Source organism: Pongo pygmaeus, chromosome 13, assembly GCF_028885625.2.
Source record: "Pongo pygmaeus isolate AG05252 chromosome 13, NHGRI_mPonPyg2-v2.0_pri, whole genome shotgun sequence".
In the NCBI taxonomy this organism is placed as follows: Eukaryota; Metazoa; Chordata; class Mammalia; order Primates; family Hominidae; genus Pongo; species Pongo pygmaeus.
In genome coordinates this window covers 115,515,292-115,531,275 of record NC_072386.2, presented here as the reverse complement: position 1 = coordinate 115,531,275, position 15,984 = coordinate 115,515,292, and the positions used below count along the sequence as shown (strand labels likewise).

The 15,984-nt window shown below is 55.5% G+C and overlaps 2 protein-coding genes across 4 annotated transcripts; one reads left to right on the top strand and one right to left on the bottom strand.

The window, feature by feature from the left end:
- Positions 1 to 5,584: 5,584 nt before the first annotated feature.
- RPL35 (ribosomal protein L35) lies at positions 5,585 to 9,822 on the top strand. The gene is made up of 4 exons (XM_054500070.1): positions 5,585 to 5,709; positions 6,077 to 6,213; positions 7,443 to 7,524; positions 9,638 to 9,822. The coding sequence occupies exons 1-4, from the start codon at positions 5,707 to 5,709 to the stop codon at positions 9,785 to 9,787; spliced, it is 372 nt and encodes a 123-aa protein (XP_054356045.1). The 5' UTR covers positions 5,585 to 5,706; the 3' UTR covers positions 9,788 to 9,822.
- WDR38 (WD repeat domain 38) lies at positions 9,814 to 14,270 on the bottom strand. Of its 3 annotated transcripts, none has more exons than XM_054500066.2 (9): positions 14,122 to 14,270; positions 13,396 to 13,516; positions 11,944 to 12,072; positions 11,736 to 11,833; positions 11,383 to 11,463; positions 11,103 to 11,234; positions 10,822 to 10,971; positions 10,291 to 10,338; positions 9,814 to 10,200 (listed from the first exon to the last, which is right to left on the bottom strand). In XM_054500066.2, the coding sequence occupies exons 1-9, from the start codon at positions 14,188 to 14,190 to the stop codon at positions 10,072 to 10,074; spliced, it is 957 nt and encodes a 318-aa protein (XP_054356041.1). In that variant the 5' UTR covers positions 14,191 to 14,270; the 3' UTR covers positions 9,814 to 10,071. The 3 variants fall into 3 exon arrangements, with proteins under 3 accessions (XP_054356041.1, XP_054356043.1, XP_054356044.1); XM_054500068.2 differs by having other exon boundaries at positions 11,944 to 12,060; positions 14,122 to 14,267; XM_054500069.2 differs by lacking the exons at positions 11,944 to 12,072; positions 14,122 to 14,270 and having other exon boundaries at positions 11,736 to 11,897; positions 13,396 to 13,491.
- Positions 14,271 to 15,984: the final 1,714 nt, after the last annotated feature.

The following is a 15,984-nucleotide window of genomic DNA, read 5'->3' as shown; positions in this document are numbered from 1 at the left end:
GAAACAGCCCCCAAAGAACCTAGCAAATGGAATAATGTCCCAGCTCATGGTCATGGACTTTTATTCCAGCCAGGGAGACACAATTTAAAAATCCATATTGTACTATGTCAGGGCCGATAGTGTTGAGAGGGAACAAAACCATGCAGTGCCTGAGTGTGCCTTAGATAAAGTGATCAAAGGAGGTGTCCTGGCTGGGCACAGTGGCTCACACCTGTAATCCCAGTACTTTGGGAGGCCCAGGTGGGCAGATCACCTGAGGTCAGGAATTCGAGACCAGCCTGGCCAACATGGTGAAACCCCATCTCTACAAAAACACAAAAATTAGCCAGGCATGATGGCGCGCACCTGTAATCCCAGCTACTCGGGAAGCTGAGCGGGGAGAATCGCTTGAACCCAGGAGGCAGAGGTTGCAGTGAGCTGAGATCACACCATTGCACTCCAGCCTGGGCGATGGAGTGAGATTCCATCTCAAAAAAAAAAAAGGTGTCCCTGAGGAGGTGACACTAGACAGAGACTGGAAGGAAATGAAGGAGGCTACTAAGCGAAGGCTCAGAGGTTGGGGTGGGCTCAGTATATTTGAGAAACAGCCAGGAGCAGAAGAGAGATGAGATGGGGGTTGGGAGGAGAGTAGGGCTCTGTAGGCCGAGGAAGGGACTCAGTCTTAATTCAAATGGGACAGCCCTGGAAATTCTGAGCAGAGCAGTGATAGATCAGAGGTCTGAATTGTTCGAAAAGGGCCTTCTAAGCAGCTGTATTGAGAACACATGTGGGATCGAGAACCAAAGTAGAGAGGTGATTTAGATGGTGACAGCAACCATCCAGGGGATAGACAGTGGTAGCTCAACCAGGCAGGGGCCAATGAGGATGGTGGGAACAAGCTGGGTAAATTTTTAAAAATTTTTTTTGAGACGGAGTTTTGCTCTTATTGTCCAGGCTGGACTGCAATGGGGCTATCTCAGTTCACCGCAACCTCTGCCTCCTGGGTTCAAGCAATTCTGCCTCAGCCTCCTGAGTAGCTGGGATTACAGGCATGTGCCACCACGCCTGGCTAATTTTGTATTTTTAGTAGAAACGGAGTTTCTCCATGTTGGTCGGCCTAGTGTTGAACTCCTGACCTCAGGTGATCTGCCCACCTCGGCCTCCCAAAGTGCTGGGATTACAGGCATGAGCCACCGTGCCCCACCAGTTTTTTATTTTATTTTATTTTATTATTTTTTTTGATATGGAGCCTCACTCTGTTGCCCAGGCTGGAGTGCAGTGGCGCAGTCTCAGCTCACTACAACCTCCACCTCCCGGGTTCAGGTGATTCTCCTGCCTCAGCCTCTGGAGTAGCTGGGATTACCGGCACCTGCCACCACACTTGGCTAATTTTTGTATTTTTACTAGAAACAGGGTTTCACCATGTGGGCCAGGCTGGTTTCAAACTCTTGACCTCAGGTGATCCACCTGCCTCGGCTTCCTAAAGTGCTGGGATTACAGACGTGAGCCACCATGCCCGACCTGTTTTTTTGTTTTTTCTAAGAGGGAGTCTCACTCTGTCGCCTAGGCTGGAGTGCGGTGGCCCAACCTCAGCTCACTGCAACCGCCACCTCCAGGGTTCAAGCGATTCTCCTGCCTCAGCCTCCCAAGTAGCTGGGAGTAGAGGCGCACACCACCACACCCAGCTAATTTTTATATTTTTAGTAGAGACAGGCTTTTACCATGTTGGTCAGGCTGGTCTCGAAGTCGTGACCTCATGATCTGCCCGCCTTCGCCTCCCAAAGTGCTGGGATTACAGGTGTGAGCCACCGCGCCCAGCCCCAATTTTGTTTTTTTTCTTTGAGATGGAGTTTTGCTCTTTCGCCCAGGCTTCAGTGAAGTGGCACAATCTTAGCTCACTGCAACCTCTGCCCCCTGGGTTGAAGTGATTCTCCTGCCTCAGCCTCCCGAATAGCTGTGATTATAGGCACCCGCCACCATGCCTGGCTAATTTTTTTTTTTGTATTTTTAGTAGAGACACGGTTTCACCATGTTGGCCAGGCTGGTCTTGAACTCCTGACCTCAGGTGATCCACCCGCCTTGGCCTCCCAAAGTGCTAGGATTACAGACGTGAGCCACCTCACCGGGCCTCAAGTTGGGTAAATTTTGAAGGTAGAGTACCCGGAATTTGCTGGTTGACTAGATGTGGTGTGTAAGAGAAAGAGTCACAAATGACTTCAGGTTCGAAAAAGATGTGCAGTCATTAACTCTAGTATAAGCATTTAAAAATACAACAGCAAAGGCACTGTGCATCATTAGACTTTGTTTCTTTCTTTTTTTTTTTTTTTAGACAGAGTTTCCCTCTTGTCGCCCAGGATGGAGTGCAATGGCACGATCTCGGCTCACTGCAACCTCTGTCTCTGGGTTCAAGCAATTCTCTTGCTTCAGCCTCCAGAGTAGCTGGGATTACAGGTGTGCACCACATGAGCCACCGCGCCCGGCCTAGACTTTCATTTAAGACTAAGCTATGCCGGCCAGGTGCAGTGGCTCACACCTGTAATCCCAACACTTTGGGAGGCCAAGGCAGGTGGATCACCTGAGGTCAGGAGTTTGAGACCAGCCTGGCCAACATGGTGAAACGCCGTCTCTACTAAAAATACAAAAATTAGCCAGGCGTCATGGCGGGCACCTGTAATCCCAGCTACTTGGAATTACAGTAGCTGTAGGCAGGCTGGGAGGCTGAGGCAGGAGAATCCTTTGGACCCAGAAGGCAGAGGTTGCAGTGAGCCGAGATCGTGCCATTGCACTCCAGCCTGGGTGACAAGAATGAAACTTAGTCTCAAAAAAAAAAAAGGTCTGGGCGCACTGTGCTGTGGCTCGTGGCTCATGCCTGTCATCCCAGCACTTTGGGAGGCCGAGGCAGGCGGATCTCTTGAGGTCAGGAGTTTGAGACCACCCTGGCGAAACCCCATCCCTACAAAAAATACAAAGATGGGCCAGGCGTGGTGGTTCACACCTGTAATCCCAGCACTTTGGGAGGCCAAGGCAGGCGGATCACAAGGTGAAGAGTTCAATACCAGCCTGGCCAACATGGTGGCCAGGTGAAATATGGTGAAACCCTGTCTCTACTAAAAAAACAAAAATTAGCTGGGCATGGTGGCGCATGCCTGTATTCCCAGTTCCTCAGGAGGCTGAGGCAGGAGAATCGCTTGAACTTGGGAGGCAGAGGTTGCAGTGAGAGCCGAGATCGTGCCCCTGCACTCCAGCTTGGGCAATAGAGCAATACTCCATTTTGGAAAAAAAACAAAAATACGAAGATTAGCTGGGCATGGTGGCACGCACCTATGTAATCCCAGCTATTCAGGAGGCTGAGGCACAAGAATCGCTTGAACCTGGGAGGTGGAGGTTGCAGTGAGCCGAAATTGTGCCACTGCACTCCAGCCTGGGTGACACAGCAAGACTCCATTTCAAAAAAAAAAAGTCTAAGCCATGTCAGGATTGCCCTCTCTCTACTCTCTTTTTTCCCCATATCCCTCCACCTCCTGGAAGCCTGCCTCACCTTGGTGTGGGTCAAGGTTCATTAATTCATCCAACAAGCATCCATGTGCTGGGCCTGGAGACTAGAAAAATTAATTCAGGTGTCTGCCAAGGTTCTGTCCCCAGAGAACTTCTAGGTTGGCTGTGGAAATAGACACATAAATGCATCATTTTATTTCATCCTGTTTGGGGCTAAGGAAAGGATTGCACAGAGGAGGTTGCTACTCATAGGAGATGGGAGAAGTCTCCTTGTGGGTGGTTACACCTAGTAGTAACAAGAGGACAATCTGGCTTCAACCACAGCTCTAAGAGGTGGCATGTCTTTATTAAGGGCAAGGGAGTGGCACTGGAGTGCTGATTAATGCCTACTGGTTGGCAGACATTAATCAGAAAGCCTAAACATGCCCTGCCTTGTGAATTCCTGTTTCGCTTTCCGGGCTCTGCTGAAGTGTTCCTTCCTCTGGGAACATGAACACCGATGATATTTTGAGCCATTGTTATGCGTCAGATTTCGGGTTAACAGCTTTACAGGTATCTCCTCTAATTCTCATAAGTGCCTTATTTCACATGTGAGCAAACTGAGACTCAAGAGAGGGGAAGAGATTTCCCTCGACTACTACCTTGGCAGCAGAGCAAGAATTTGAAACCTGGTCAAGTTGACTTTAAAAAAGGCTGTACTAGCCGGGCACAGTGGCTCATGCCTGTAATCCCAGTATTTTGGGAGGCTGAGGTAGGTGGATCACTTGAGGTCAGGGGTTCGAGACCAGCCTGGCTAAACCTTGTCTCTACTAAAAATACAAAAATTTAGCCGGGTGTAGTGGCACACACCTGTAGTCCCAGTTACTGGGGAGGCCAAGGCAGGAGAATCTCTTGAACCCGGGAGGTGGAGGTTGCAGTGAGCCGAGATCGCGCCACCGCACTCCAGCCAGACTCCATCTCAAAAAATATATAAAAAATAAAATAAAAATAAAAAAGGCTGTATGGCCAGGCGAGGTGGCTCACCCCTGTAATGCTAGGCACTCTGGGAGGCCGAGGCGGGCGGATTGCTTGAGCCCAGGAGACCAGCCTGGGCAACGGCTCTACAAAAAATAAACAAATTAGCCAGGCCTGGTGGCTTGTGCCTGTAGTTTCAGTTACTCGGGAGACTGAGGTGGAAGGGCTGCTTGAACCCGAGAAGCGAAGGTTTTGGTGAGCGGAGATCGCGCCACTGCCCTCCAGCCAGGGTGACAGAGGGAGACCCTGTCTGAAAAAATTATAAATAAATAAATAAATAAATAAAGGCTGGGGGCCAGGCGTGGTGGCGCACGCCTGTAATCCCAGCACTTCGGGAGGCCGAGGTGAGCGGATCACCTGAGCTGAGGAGTTCAAGATCAGCCTGGGCAACATGGCGAAACCCCGTCTCTACTAAAAATACAAAAAATTAGCCAGGCGTGGTGGTGCATGCCTGTAATCCCAGCTACTCAGCTACTCGGGAAGCTGGGGCAGGAGAATCGCTGAACCCGGGAGGCGGAGGTTGCAGTGAGCCGAGATCGCGACACTGCCCTCCAGCCTGGCACCCTGCGCGACAGAGAGAGGTTCTGTCTCAGAAAAAAAAAAAAAGGTGTAAATGCTCTTTGCAGTTCCACATAATGCCTCCCCAGAACCTTTATGGAGTTGGATTATAACTGCCTGAGCCCGCCCCTCCCGCCCATCTCCCACTTTAAATTCCTCCACATGAGCCTCGGTTCATCATCTTTGAAAACTCTGGCCCCTCCTCCCCTCAGCACCCCCAGACTACTGGCGCTCAGCTCAGAGTTGCCCAGATTGGGAGATCTGCAAGGTTTCCCGAATGAATGAATGAACGAATGACTGAATGGACGAATTTGAGTCCTCCGTGTGACATCTCTGGTAGCTGCCGCCCACATTGGGCCTCGGTTTCCCCAACTGCGCGCATAGACCGTGACGCCGACCTCGCTACCAGGGGGTGCCGTGAATGAGGCGAGCACCACAATGCGGGGCTCCCGGCCCTTCCGGGCGGGGCGGGCAGTACCACGGCGCTCCTCGGGGGCGGGGGAGATGGGGGCGGAGCCGGAGCTCCCCCGCTGCGGCGCCATTGGCCGCGCCGGCCGCCACCCGGCAGTAGTTGCGGCGGTCAGCCCCGCCTACTTCCTCTTTCCCTCGGAGCGGGCGGCGGCGGCAGTGGTAGCGTCGGCGTCGGCGGCCTGTGCAGCAATGGTGAGAGCGGCGGAATCGGGCGCCATCCGAGCGCTGTGAGGCGCGGGGGTTGGGGAAGGCGATGCGGGCTGAGCCCCCGGATTCTATCTGCCAGCCGGGCCTGTGGGGCGCCGCGCAGAATGGTCTCGCACCACCACAGCCCGCCTCTTCGCTTGTCTGCCGGGCTTGGCGCCGGGAGAGGCGCGCGGCCTGGGCCTGGGTTACTCTGCCCGAGGCACGACCGGCGAGGGAGACTGTCCTGAGCCCTGTTTGGGGCTCCGGGGCACTCGTAGTCGATGGCGAGTCGCGCGCCTTTGGGGGCTGGCCACGCAGGTGAAGGGGATATGGCCCCGCGGCCTGGCTGAGCCACACGCTCTCTTGCGCGCAGGCCAAGATCAAGGCTCGAGATCTTCGTGGGAAGAAGAAGGAGGAGCTGCTGAAACAGCTGGACGACCTGAAGGTGGAGCTGTCCCAGCTGCGCGTCGCCAAAGTGACAGGTGGTGCGGCCTCCAAGCTTTCTAAGATGTAAGTGAGGGGGCCGGATCACGCCCTCGTGGGTGGGGAGCACGTGTGCATCGGGATCGTCGGAGGATTTCAAAGTTGGCTTAAGGAGCTGGCCGCTTAGATGCCCACTCCGTGCATCCTGGGGCGCATGGGAGACCCGTTGTGTGCTTAGCCTCTTGCCTACCTTGACCTTGCGGTCCTTGTGCCTGGAGTGCATCCCCGGAGACCCATCTTAATGCTGCCTTCAAAGCCTACCCGGACCCATTCCTTCAGCTTCCCACCAACACTTGAGTTTTTAATTCACCTTTCCCCCCTTGGCAGGTGGGTGGCTTGCACCCTGGAGTGGCAGCGTAAGTTATTTTACATGGCTAAGAGTGCGGGAGACTTGTGAAAGGAACATGGGTTTGTAGTTCATCAACCTGGGTACAAAGTCCACTTCTCAAAAAAAATTAGATGGGTGTAGTGATGGAGGCCTGTAGTCCCAGCTACTCTGGAGGCCGAGGCAGGAGGATCACTTGAGCCCAGGAGTTGGGAGGCTATGATGGGGCCACTGCTCTTCAGTCTGGTTGACAGGTGAGACCCTGTCTCCAAAAAAAAAAAAAAAAAAAAAGGTGGTTGTCCTCTTTTCCCCCCAAACAACCTTAGTAGGGGCAGGGGTGGGAGGATTGGACAAGCACAGTTGCACACTGAATCCTCAAGAACCATGTTGACCAGCCGTCTACTAGGTGACTCCCTCATCCTGACATGACTACAAATAACTTCTCCCCAGCTCGTTGCTTGCTTCAGTCTCCTGGCTTGTAGTGAGTCCACTTTGTAAATGTCTTGTTTCTTTCTCCTGCGATTCCCTAAGCTAGCCTGATTGCCTGGTTTGTGGCATGATTCCCTCCCATCAGCTCATTGAAATTGGCATTGGTTGGGTCTTAGCCCTCAGGATAAATTCTTGTTCTGGGATTGAAGGTCTTTTTCTGATCTGCCTCATTTATCCAGCCTGCACTTCCTCATAAAGCCTCCGCTGTCTCACCTGACACTTTACAGCTCAACAGCATTGGATTCCCTGCCCCATTCCTGGAATGCCTATCGCATGCCCCTCTCTTCCCTCCTCAGACCTCACTCCCAGAACACCTTCCTCCTGAGTGAATATAGATGGGCTGATGGGGGAGGCTGCAGCTATCCCTGCCCTATGTGTGAATCCTGAGCCTTGGGAAGTGCTATGTGTCTTCCCCATCTTCACTGACATCTCTGTTTTGTAGTCGAGTCGTCCGGAAATCCATTGCCCGTGTTCTCACAGTTATTAACCAGACTCAGAAAGAAAACCTCAGGAAATTCTACAAGGTGAGTCTGCCTGGGCATAGGGAGGGTTGGCTGCAGGAAGCCAAGTACTAGCCGTCCCTGGCCGGGGGCATGGTAAAGAGGTTTTCCTTGGTGCGAGGGCTGAGAGTGGTTAGCCTTCCCAATTTGTTGCGGGGCTTGCTCTTCTACCAGTGTCTTGCACTGGCACATGGCTCTGCAGACCACTTCCTCAGGCTGCAGATGTCAAGAATTCATTGGGGCTTGGGGTGTCCTGGCTGGAGACTTGGGTTTTGAATCCAGCCTTCCCAGTTGAGTGGCTTGGGCAGTGATGGGACTGGCTGTTGAAGGTTTTCACTGCCTCTTACTACCACTGGGTGTCAGTCCCTGCCAGGCACCTGCCATGCTCATTTTTCAGATGAGGGCCCCAAGGCCTAGACACCCACAATCAATGGCATGATGGGCCCTGGTTCCAAACCTTACCTTGGGGAGGGTCGGCTTGAGTGTTCTGGGAGGTGTGCACAGGTGTCTGGCCCCCTCTTAGTCTTGAATTTTGATAACCATTTTCTGGTCTTGTCCTTAACATTCATCTTATTAGGGTTCAAGCAGAGAAAACTAGGGGGAGATGGTGTGTGCATATGCATCCAATGTATTCTGAAGAATGGGCTTAGGTGATTGTGGGGGCTGGCTGGGACTCAGGGCTCAGGTTGAAGCTGCTGTTCCCAGTGCATACTTGGAGGGAGCCTCAGCCCTGTGCTTAAGACTTACAGCTGATTGGATCGGGCCTTCTGGGATTATCCAGGATAATCTCCCCTAAAGTTACCTGATGAGGGTCTTAATTTCATCTGCAAAATGGTTCCATATCACTCCCCAAATTGTGTTTGAATAACTCGAAGGTTTGACACATGGAAAAAGCAGTCATGGCTGATGAAGTGCTACAGGCCTGTAACCCCAGCTACTGGGAGGCCGAGGCAGGAGGATGGCTTGAGCCCAGGAGTTAAAGTGTAGCCTGGGCAACATAGTGAGGCCTCATCTCAAAAAAATGAGAAGGGCCATAGTGTGGCTATGTTAGCTGTTCAGGGGACACTAGCACGTGTGTGGCAAAAGTAAACCTTTAATGTCAGCAGCTACGTGTGTGGCTAGTGGCTGCTCTGTTGGACAGAACTCTAGCGGGTTAGCCAATGTGAAAAGGACGAATTCCCAGCCAGTGCCAGCAGGAGTGAGGGATGTGGGAGGACAAAGACTTTCTTGCTTCCAAGTACCCTCCAGGGCTGGCCCTCATCGTCCAGGATCTTTGTGCAGTCCTCTGGCCACCTGCAGCGGCCTGGGGCCCTGTGACCTCAGAATCCCCCATACCATGGGCCACTTGTTACCTGTTCAGTCTTCCCCCAGTAGGCTGGGACCCCTGAGCAGGGACTGGGTCAGATTCTTTGCCAAGCCAGCTCCCAGCACAGGGCCCAGTCCTGAAGGGGGCCCAGGGGACCTTTGCAGAACACAGGAGAGACCAGTGCGAGCCACCATGGTCTAGAACCCCCTGCTGGAGAACAAGTGGGGCAGGAGTGGGAGCCACGGATGGAAAGACAGATGGTGGCTCTGCGACAGCTGTGGGCAAGGGGCCCCAAAGCAGGAAGCAGGTGGGGCAAGTGGCCTTGGGCCAGCCAGGCCTCTGAGGCTGGACATTTGTATAGGCAGCACCTGGTGGGCCCTGCATACAGATGGACAGAGTACTGCCTCAGCCCCCAGCACACTCTTGCTAACCAGAGCCGAGGCAGTGGTAACTACCCCCGGGGCTTGGTGGGTGCTGCGTGCCCTGTACTAGGTTGTCATGTGACTGTCTTTGTGACTGGGAATCAGGCAGTGGAAGGAGCACTGAGTTGGGAGTCACTTGACTGAGATGCAAGCCCCAGCTCTTCCACAGCTTTGCCAAGACTTGGACACTCAGCCCAGTAGGTCAGCAGACTTACATGAAATGAGGATGGCCCCACCAGCCTTAGATTTGGGGGGATTAATTGAGTTAGTGACCTGTGTGGCCTGCTGGCAGTCCCATGGTGGCAGCCTCTTCCTGAGTGGCTCTGGATGGCCCTCCCCAGCCCCCTTAGCTGCTGCAGTAGCTCCTCAGCCCCGGGTCCTTGGATTCACCCTGCCATCTGTCTCCCAGGGCAAGAAGTACAAGCCCCTGGACCTGCGGCCTAAGAAGACACGCGCCATGCGCCGTCGGCTCAACAAGCACGAGGAGAACCTGAAGACCAAGAAGCAGCAGCGGAAGGAGCGGCTGTACCCGCTGCGGAAGTACGCGGTCAAGGCCTGAGGGGCGCATTGTCAATAAAGCACAGCTGGCTGAGACTGCTTTGTTTCCTGGCATTTCCACTGATTGGGTGGAGGTGGGCGGGTCTGGTTTTGGGGACCAGGTGTCTGATGGGTTCCAGCAAGCATCCTGCAAACCACAGTTGTCTGCTCTGGTGGGGGCTGGGAGAGTCCTGGCCATGGGGATCTGTTGGATGCCGGCACAGTCACTTCGCGCCTGTGGTGAGAAGCGGCATGCCTGTGCGCCACTGAGGGGAGCGGGTGAGGTCGGCACCATCTGAGGTGGTGTTAGGTTTGAGGGTCCCTGGGTGATTTGGACGTACGGGATATTTGACATCTAGTCTGATCGGCAGCTCCAGACACTAAGATTTTCCCATCTGGGGTGAAGGCACAGGTGTGGGCCACATCCAGGACTCCCTGCCAAGAGTAGAGGGTGGGGCTCGAGGCAAGTCCTGCCTTGGGAGAAGCTGTCCACAGCTCCCTCAGTGCCACAGCGCCGTGCCTTACCTTCAGGGTCTCAAGGCACTTTCCTGTGTTGCAGTCCCAGACTTTGACCTGGAAAAGGAGGGGGCCATGTCAGGAGGCCTCACCAGGCCACTGTGGCATCTGAAGCCACCTCCAGGAAAGTCCCAGACAAAATTTGAGATGGAGTCTTCTCCTGAACTCCTGACCTCAGGTGATCCACCTACCTCCACCTCCCAAAGTGCTGGGATTACAGGTGTGAGCCACCGCCCCCGGCCCAAACAACATCTGAACCTCTTGGTGTACGTTTTGTTTGGGGGCTGTATTTGAAATTTCAGAGCAGGAGTTCCCTTTTGCCTGATGCCATTTGGGTCATGGAAATGTCAATGCAGCTACCAATGGGTCAGCCCTAACCTTGGTGCTGGGCATTAGGTAGAGAGGCTGGCACCCGGGTCCTGCCCTTGCCCCCTCCTAGCTAGGGCAAGTGGGGATGTGGGCATTTCTGGAGTGAGTGCTGAGGGCTCCTGGTAGGGTGAGGATGGGTAGGTAGGAGCAGGATGGGCCCAGGGTGGTTACCATGCGGGAATAGCCGGCGCTGGCCAGCCACAGCTCATCGGGAGAGAAGGCTATGCTCTTCACCCAGGTGACGTGGCCCTTCAGTTGGATAAGCAGGCTGCTGGTTGTGGGCTTCCAGATGTGGATGGTCTTGTCCCAGGAGCCGGATGCCTGGACAGCAGACAGCTCTGATCTCCGGGGTTTGGGGCCTTTGAGCTCACTGGGCCCCTAAGTGGCCTGGGACCCTTCAGGGCCTGGCTGCCAGCAAGGGACCAGCCTGGAACCCAGGACACCCCACTTACCAGGAGGCCAGATGCTGAATAGCACAGGCAGCTGATGTTGCCACTGTGTCCCTCTAGCGCCTGGTGGGAGACTGCTGGGGTCCCCGTCCGCAGGTCCCAGATGCGTATGGTGGAGTCCCAGGAGCCGGTGGCCTGCAGGCAGCTTCTGTGAGTCTGGCCCAGCCAGCTCCCCACCCGCTCTGCATCTAGGCGGGACCCAGAGCCCATCCCCTTCCCACCACTCAGCTCCAAGTGGGTATGGGGCCACTGAGGTGGGGCCCAGGGCAGAGGGTAGGCTCACCAGGCAGTTCACCGTGGGTGAGAAGTCGCTGCTCTGGACGGAGTCGCGGTGCCCGACTAAGAGGCGCAGCATCTGGCCGGACTAGAGAGAGCCCTGAGCTTCAGGAGGCAGCAGAGGGCAGCCAGCTACCTGGGCCTTGACAGTCCAGGAAAGGGGGACCTCGTGCAAAAAGCCTGAGGGCTGCTGTGTGCGGGGAGGCCTGGAGAGGCGGCTGTGGCCGGCGGGGGGCGGGGGGGGGCAGCCTTGGCCATGGGAACCAGTGGAGGGTTTGAGCTGGGAGGGCAAGACTGGTGACATCCTCTCTGGAACTGGTCCTTGAATCCCAGACTGGTGGCCCAAGCCCCTCGACGTACCTGCACTTCCCAGAGCATCACCCGCTTGTCCCAGCCACCTGATGCCAGCTGTCTCGAGTCAGGGCTGAAGCTGACCGTCTCCACACTCCGTTGGTGACCTGCAGGCACCAGCCCGGGGTCGGGGAAGGAGGAAAGGTGACATGACACAGGACACAGCACCATCTGAAAGGGAACGCTGGCCTGGCTGCTTGGCTCCCAGCTCACTCACCCTTCAGGACCCGCAGACACTTCGCTCTTGCCACATCCCACAGGCGGACAGTGTAGTCACAGGAGGCGCTGGCGAAGAGGTGGCCATCAGGGGAGAAGCGGCAGAACTTCACGGGGCCTGGGCGGGTGGCTACAGTCAGGGGACAGAGCACTGCCTGCCACTTCTGCCCATGCAGTCCAATCCTTGCTAATTTCTCCAGCCTCATCGCCAGCCTCCCCTCACCCAAACTCCAGCTTCCCAGAAATGCCTGGATTTCCATGCCTTGGCCTGGGCTGGGCTGTCAGCCTTGGAGCACCCAACCTCAGTGCTCATCTGAAAAATCAATACCCAAGTCAAATTACGGACCTCCCAGAAACTTGCCCTAACAACCGCTGCCTAGGTTCACTGCCTCCTTTGAGTTCCAGCCCCTGATTTTCCCCCCTTGGCAGCATTAACCAGACTGCCTGTAATTGCCTGATATTTTTTATTGTCTCCTGAATAATAATTACAATAGTTGCATCTATTGAGTCCTCACTGGGTGCTAGGTACTTTGCTTGCATCGTGCCAATGGAAATGGCTCAGCGAGGTGACAGGACTTGACCAAGATCACAGTCAAAACAGTGGTAAGCGCGACATGGCTGAACCTTAAGTACATCATGCTAAGTGAAATAAGCCAGTCACAAGAAGACAAATACTGTGTGATTCCACTTAGAGGCACCCAGAGAGGTCAGATTCATTGAGATAAAAAGAAAAACAGTGGTTGTCAGGGGCTGGGAGGAGGGAGATTGGGGACTTGTTTAGTGGGGACAGAGGTTCAGTTTTGCAAGAGGAAGAGTTCTGGAGATTGGTGTCACGACAATGTGAAGGTACTGGATTCTCTGAACTGTACACTTAAAAATGGACACAACAAGGCGGGTGCAGTGGCTCACGCCTGTAATCCCAGCACTTTGGGAGGCTGAGGTGGGTGGATCATGAGGTCAGGAGTTCAAGACCAGCCTGGCCAAGATGGTGAAACCCCGTCTCTACTAGAAATACAAAAAAATTAGCTGGGCGTGGTGGCAGGTGTCTGTAATCCCAGCTACTCAAGAGGCTGAGGCAGAGAATTGCTTGAACCCAGGAGGCGGAGGTTGCAGTGAGCCGAGGTTGTCCAGCCTGGGCGACAGAGAGCGACTCTGTCACAAAAAAAAAAAAAAAAAAAAAAAAGGATGCAACAGTAAGTATTATGTATGTTACATCACAGTTGTTTTGTGTGTGTGTGTGTGTGTGTGTGTGTGTGTGTGTGTGTTTAAAGAAGGATCTGAGTCCAGGCCCGTTAGAGTCTAAGCCCCAGCGCCCAGATATCTGGTCCCATCTCCCATCCTGCCCAGCCCTGCCTTGCACCCGTGCCCAGCTCATCGGAGGTCACTGCAGTCAGCTCTGCAGCATGCCAGACCCTTGTGCCTCAGTCTTCCCGGCCAGGTGTGGGAGCCCCACCTGTATGGCCACCCAGCCTCCACAGCAGCTGCCCACTCCGGGTCTCCCAGCCATACACGCAGCCATCCTCTGAGCCTGTGAGCAGCATCTGGCCATCGGGGGAGAAGGCAGAAGAGTTGACCTAGAAACAGAGCACAGAAGCGGTCCCATTCTGGGGAAGAAACCCCTGTCTGCTCATCTCTGACCCCTAAACACAGCCCCCAAGAGCCTGGGGTTGGAGCTTGACTTCAAGCCTCACTCCACCACCAGGGCCCAGAACCCGGGACCCACTGGGCCCTCTCTGGAGCCCCGTAAAGCCAGAGCCTGCAGTTGGAGGCAAGAGACTTCTCTGGAACCAGAGCCTGGAACCCCAGAGGCAAGATCCCATTCCAGAGCCGCAGCTGACAACGGAGAGTCCAGAATCTACTCTAAGCTCTGAGTTCACTTTAGAGCCAGGGCCCCAGAAAACACCAGAGTCAGCAGGGAGCTTTGTGCCCCTCTCGACGCAGAGCCCAGAGCCCGGGGCTCTTTTTAGAGGCAGAGCTTAGAACCTAGAGCTGCTCTGGAGCTGGGGCCCGGCACTGGAACTGAGAACCTACTTTGAACCTTCTTGGGTTAGCAAAGTCTACTCTGGACTCAATGTCCTGAGCTACTGCCCAGAGAACATTCTGGAACCCCCACCACACAGAACCAGGAACCACTCTGCATCCAAAGCCGGGAGTCTGGGCAGAGCCCGCTGGACCTCACCTCCCCGCCATGCTGGCCGAAGAATTTCACTCTCCGCACGGCCAGCGTGGCCGGGACCCCGCTGTTCATGGGCACCCGGCCCCGCCCCGCCCTGCCCCGGCGGGCTCCCTCCTAGGCGGCCGCGGGACCCCAGGACTGGGCAGAGGAAAGAGGAAACTGTGTACAAGCGGTCTCCATGGTAATCGGGGCGGGGCGTGCAGCCATGGTGGGGTCCCTGCGAAGCCACGAGGACTGACAGGCAGAGCCAGACCGCTTGCAGCTCGGCGGAGGTGGAGCCGCAGCAGGCGGGACCGCGGCGGGCTGGGAGAAGGGACTTCCCCCGCCAGCGGCTGCGCGTCCACCCTAGGGCAGCTCTCGCGCGGGGCACCACGGCACGCAGAACGGTCACTAGAGGGCGCGCCAGCCACACGCACCGCGCGGCCCAGCGCCCGGCCCCGCGCCCTGCGGACTGCGGACTGCAAAGGGTCCCTGCACCCCTTTGATACAGGGGAGCAACGAGCCTGTCTCCCCATCTGCACAACCGGGAGCATCAGCCCTGCCCCACAGGACTCCAGGGGTGAGCCAAGCACAGGGCCTGGCACACGGTAGATACCCAAGAGGGCCCCCTCAGGAGCCAATACCCCTTCAGTCCAGGAGTGGCCAGTACTGAGTTTGAGGATGTCCCAGGAGAGCGCTGGGGACAGTAGCCAGCTCTGTCCTCCGGGGTGTGGGAGCCAGAGGTAGTGTGTGTAAAGTACATGGCATTAAAAGTGGGGTCACGTCGCTGTTAACATTCCTGGCAGCACAAAATGTGCCATCTGAGGATGGGGTGGAGGCTGGGGCTGGGGGGCAGTGCCCAGGAGCTGCCAGGATCCTTACCGGATAGCGCAATCTGAAGCTTGGAACTAGCAGGACTTGGTTTCATTGTTAATTCTGCAGGTGAAGAAACTCACCCGGAGAGCTGGGAGGACTTGCTCAGAGACACTCAGCCAGTAGGGGTGGAACTGGGATTTCAGCCCATGGCTGTCTGACTCTGGGGGTCTGTACTGGGACCACCTGCCATGAACTCCAGGGACCTCGCAGCAGATGTTGAGGTCCGCAACTCCTGGTACATCTGGGAAACTGAGGTCCGAAGGGGGCAGGACTTGGCCCAGCCATCTAGCCGGTGCTTCCATGGCAGAGCTGGGGCAGGACCCAGTCTCCTCACACCCACAGCAGGACAGGGAGGGAACAGAAGACCCCCCACCTGCCCCGCCCATGGATTCTAGGCTCCCTAGGGGCAGGGGTGGAGCAGCTGGGCTTTGGGAGCTTCAAACTCAAGAGTTCCCAGCTTTGACTCACACCCCTCCCCCCCAAACCTCTTTGCCAGAAACTTCTCAGGAGATCCACTGTGCTCCTGCTATTTTAAGTTCCAGACAGTCAGGCGGGTGAGGGAGTGACAATGACAGCTTTGAGGCAGTCCCACTCCATCCCAGATCCCAGAGGGCCTAGGTCACTGTGGGACCCTTCTGAGCTGGGCCTATAAAGCTTTCCCCCAACACCCAGATGTGGCTCCCAGACACAGCTCCCCAGAGCTACTATTCCCTGGCCGTCTGGCTCTCCTGCTCAGGCACCCCCCAACCCATGCCCCAGCCCTGGGCACATTGTCTAGCCACTTGGTTGCTCCTGCTCTATCCAGAGGGTCCAGAACCACCTTGCCCAGCCCAGCCCTTCACTCCCAGAGCCCTCAGGGTAGACCTTGTCCACCAGGCCTAGTGACTGCTTGGCCGAAGGGGTGGAGCTGGGGTTGAAACCCGTTGGCTTGGCTCAGGCGTCTGTAGGTGGAACCACCAACGTGAATGCCAGGGTCCGGAGCATCATCTCCGTGGATGAAGTGGTGAAGTT

Excerpts from the sequence above, each read along its gene's own strand:
- RPL35 (XM_054500070.1), top strand. Across the intron at positions 6,214-7,442 it reads GCCTCCAAGCTTTCTAAGAT|TCGAGTCGTCCGGAAATCCA; the intron begins GTAAGTGAGGGG and ends TCTGTTTTGTAG. Across the intron at positions 7,525-9,637 it reads ACCTCAGGAAATTCTACAAG|GGCAAGAAGTACAAGCCCCT; the intron begins GTGAGTCTGCCT and ends TCTGTCTCCCAG.
- WDR38 (XM_054500066.2), bottom strand. The coding sequence starts at position 14,190 with ATGAACAGCGGGGTCCCGGCCACGCTGGCCGTGCGGAGAGTGAAATTC. Across the intron at positions 11,235-11,382 it reads CACCCACGGTGAACTGCCTG|GCCACCGGCTCCTGGGACTC; the intron begins GTGAGCCTACCC and ends AGCTGCCTGCAG. Across the intron at positions 10,201-10,290 it reads AGTGCCTTGAGACCCTGAAG|GGAGTCCTGGATGTGGCCCA; the intron begins GTAAGGCACGGC and ends TACTCTTGGCAG.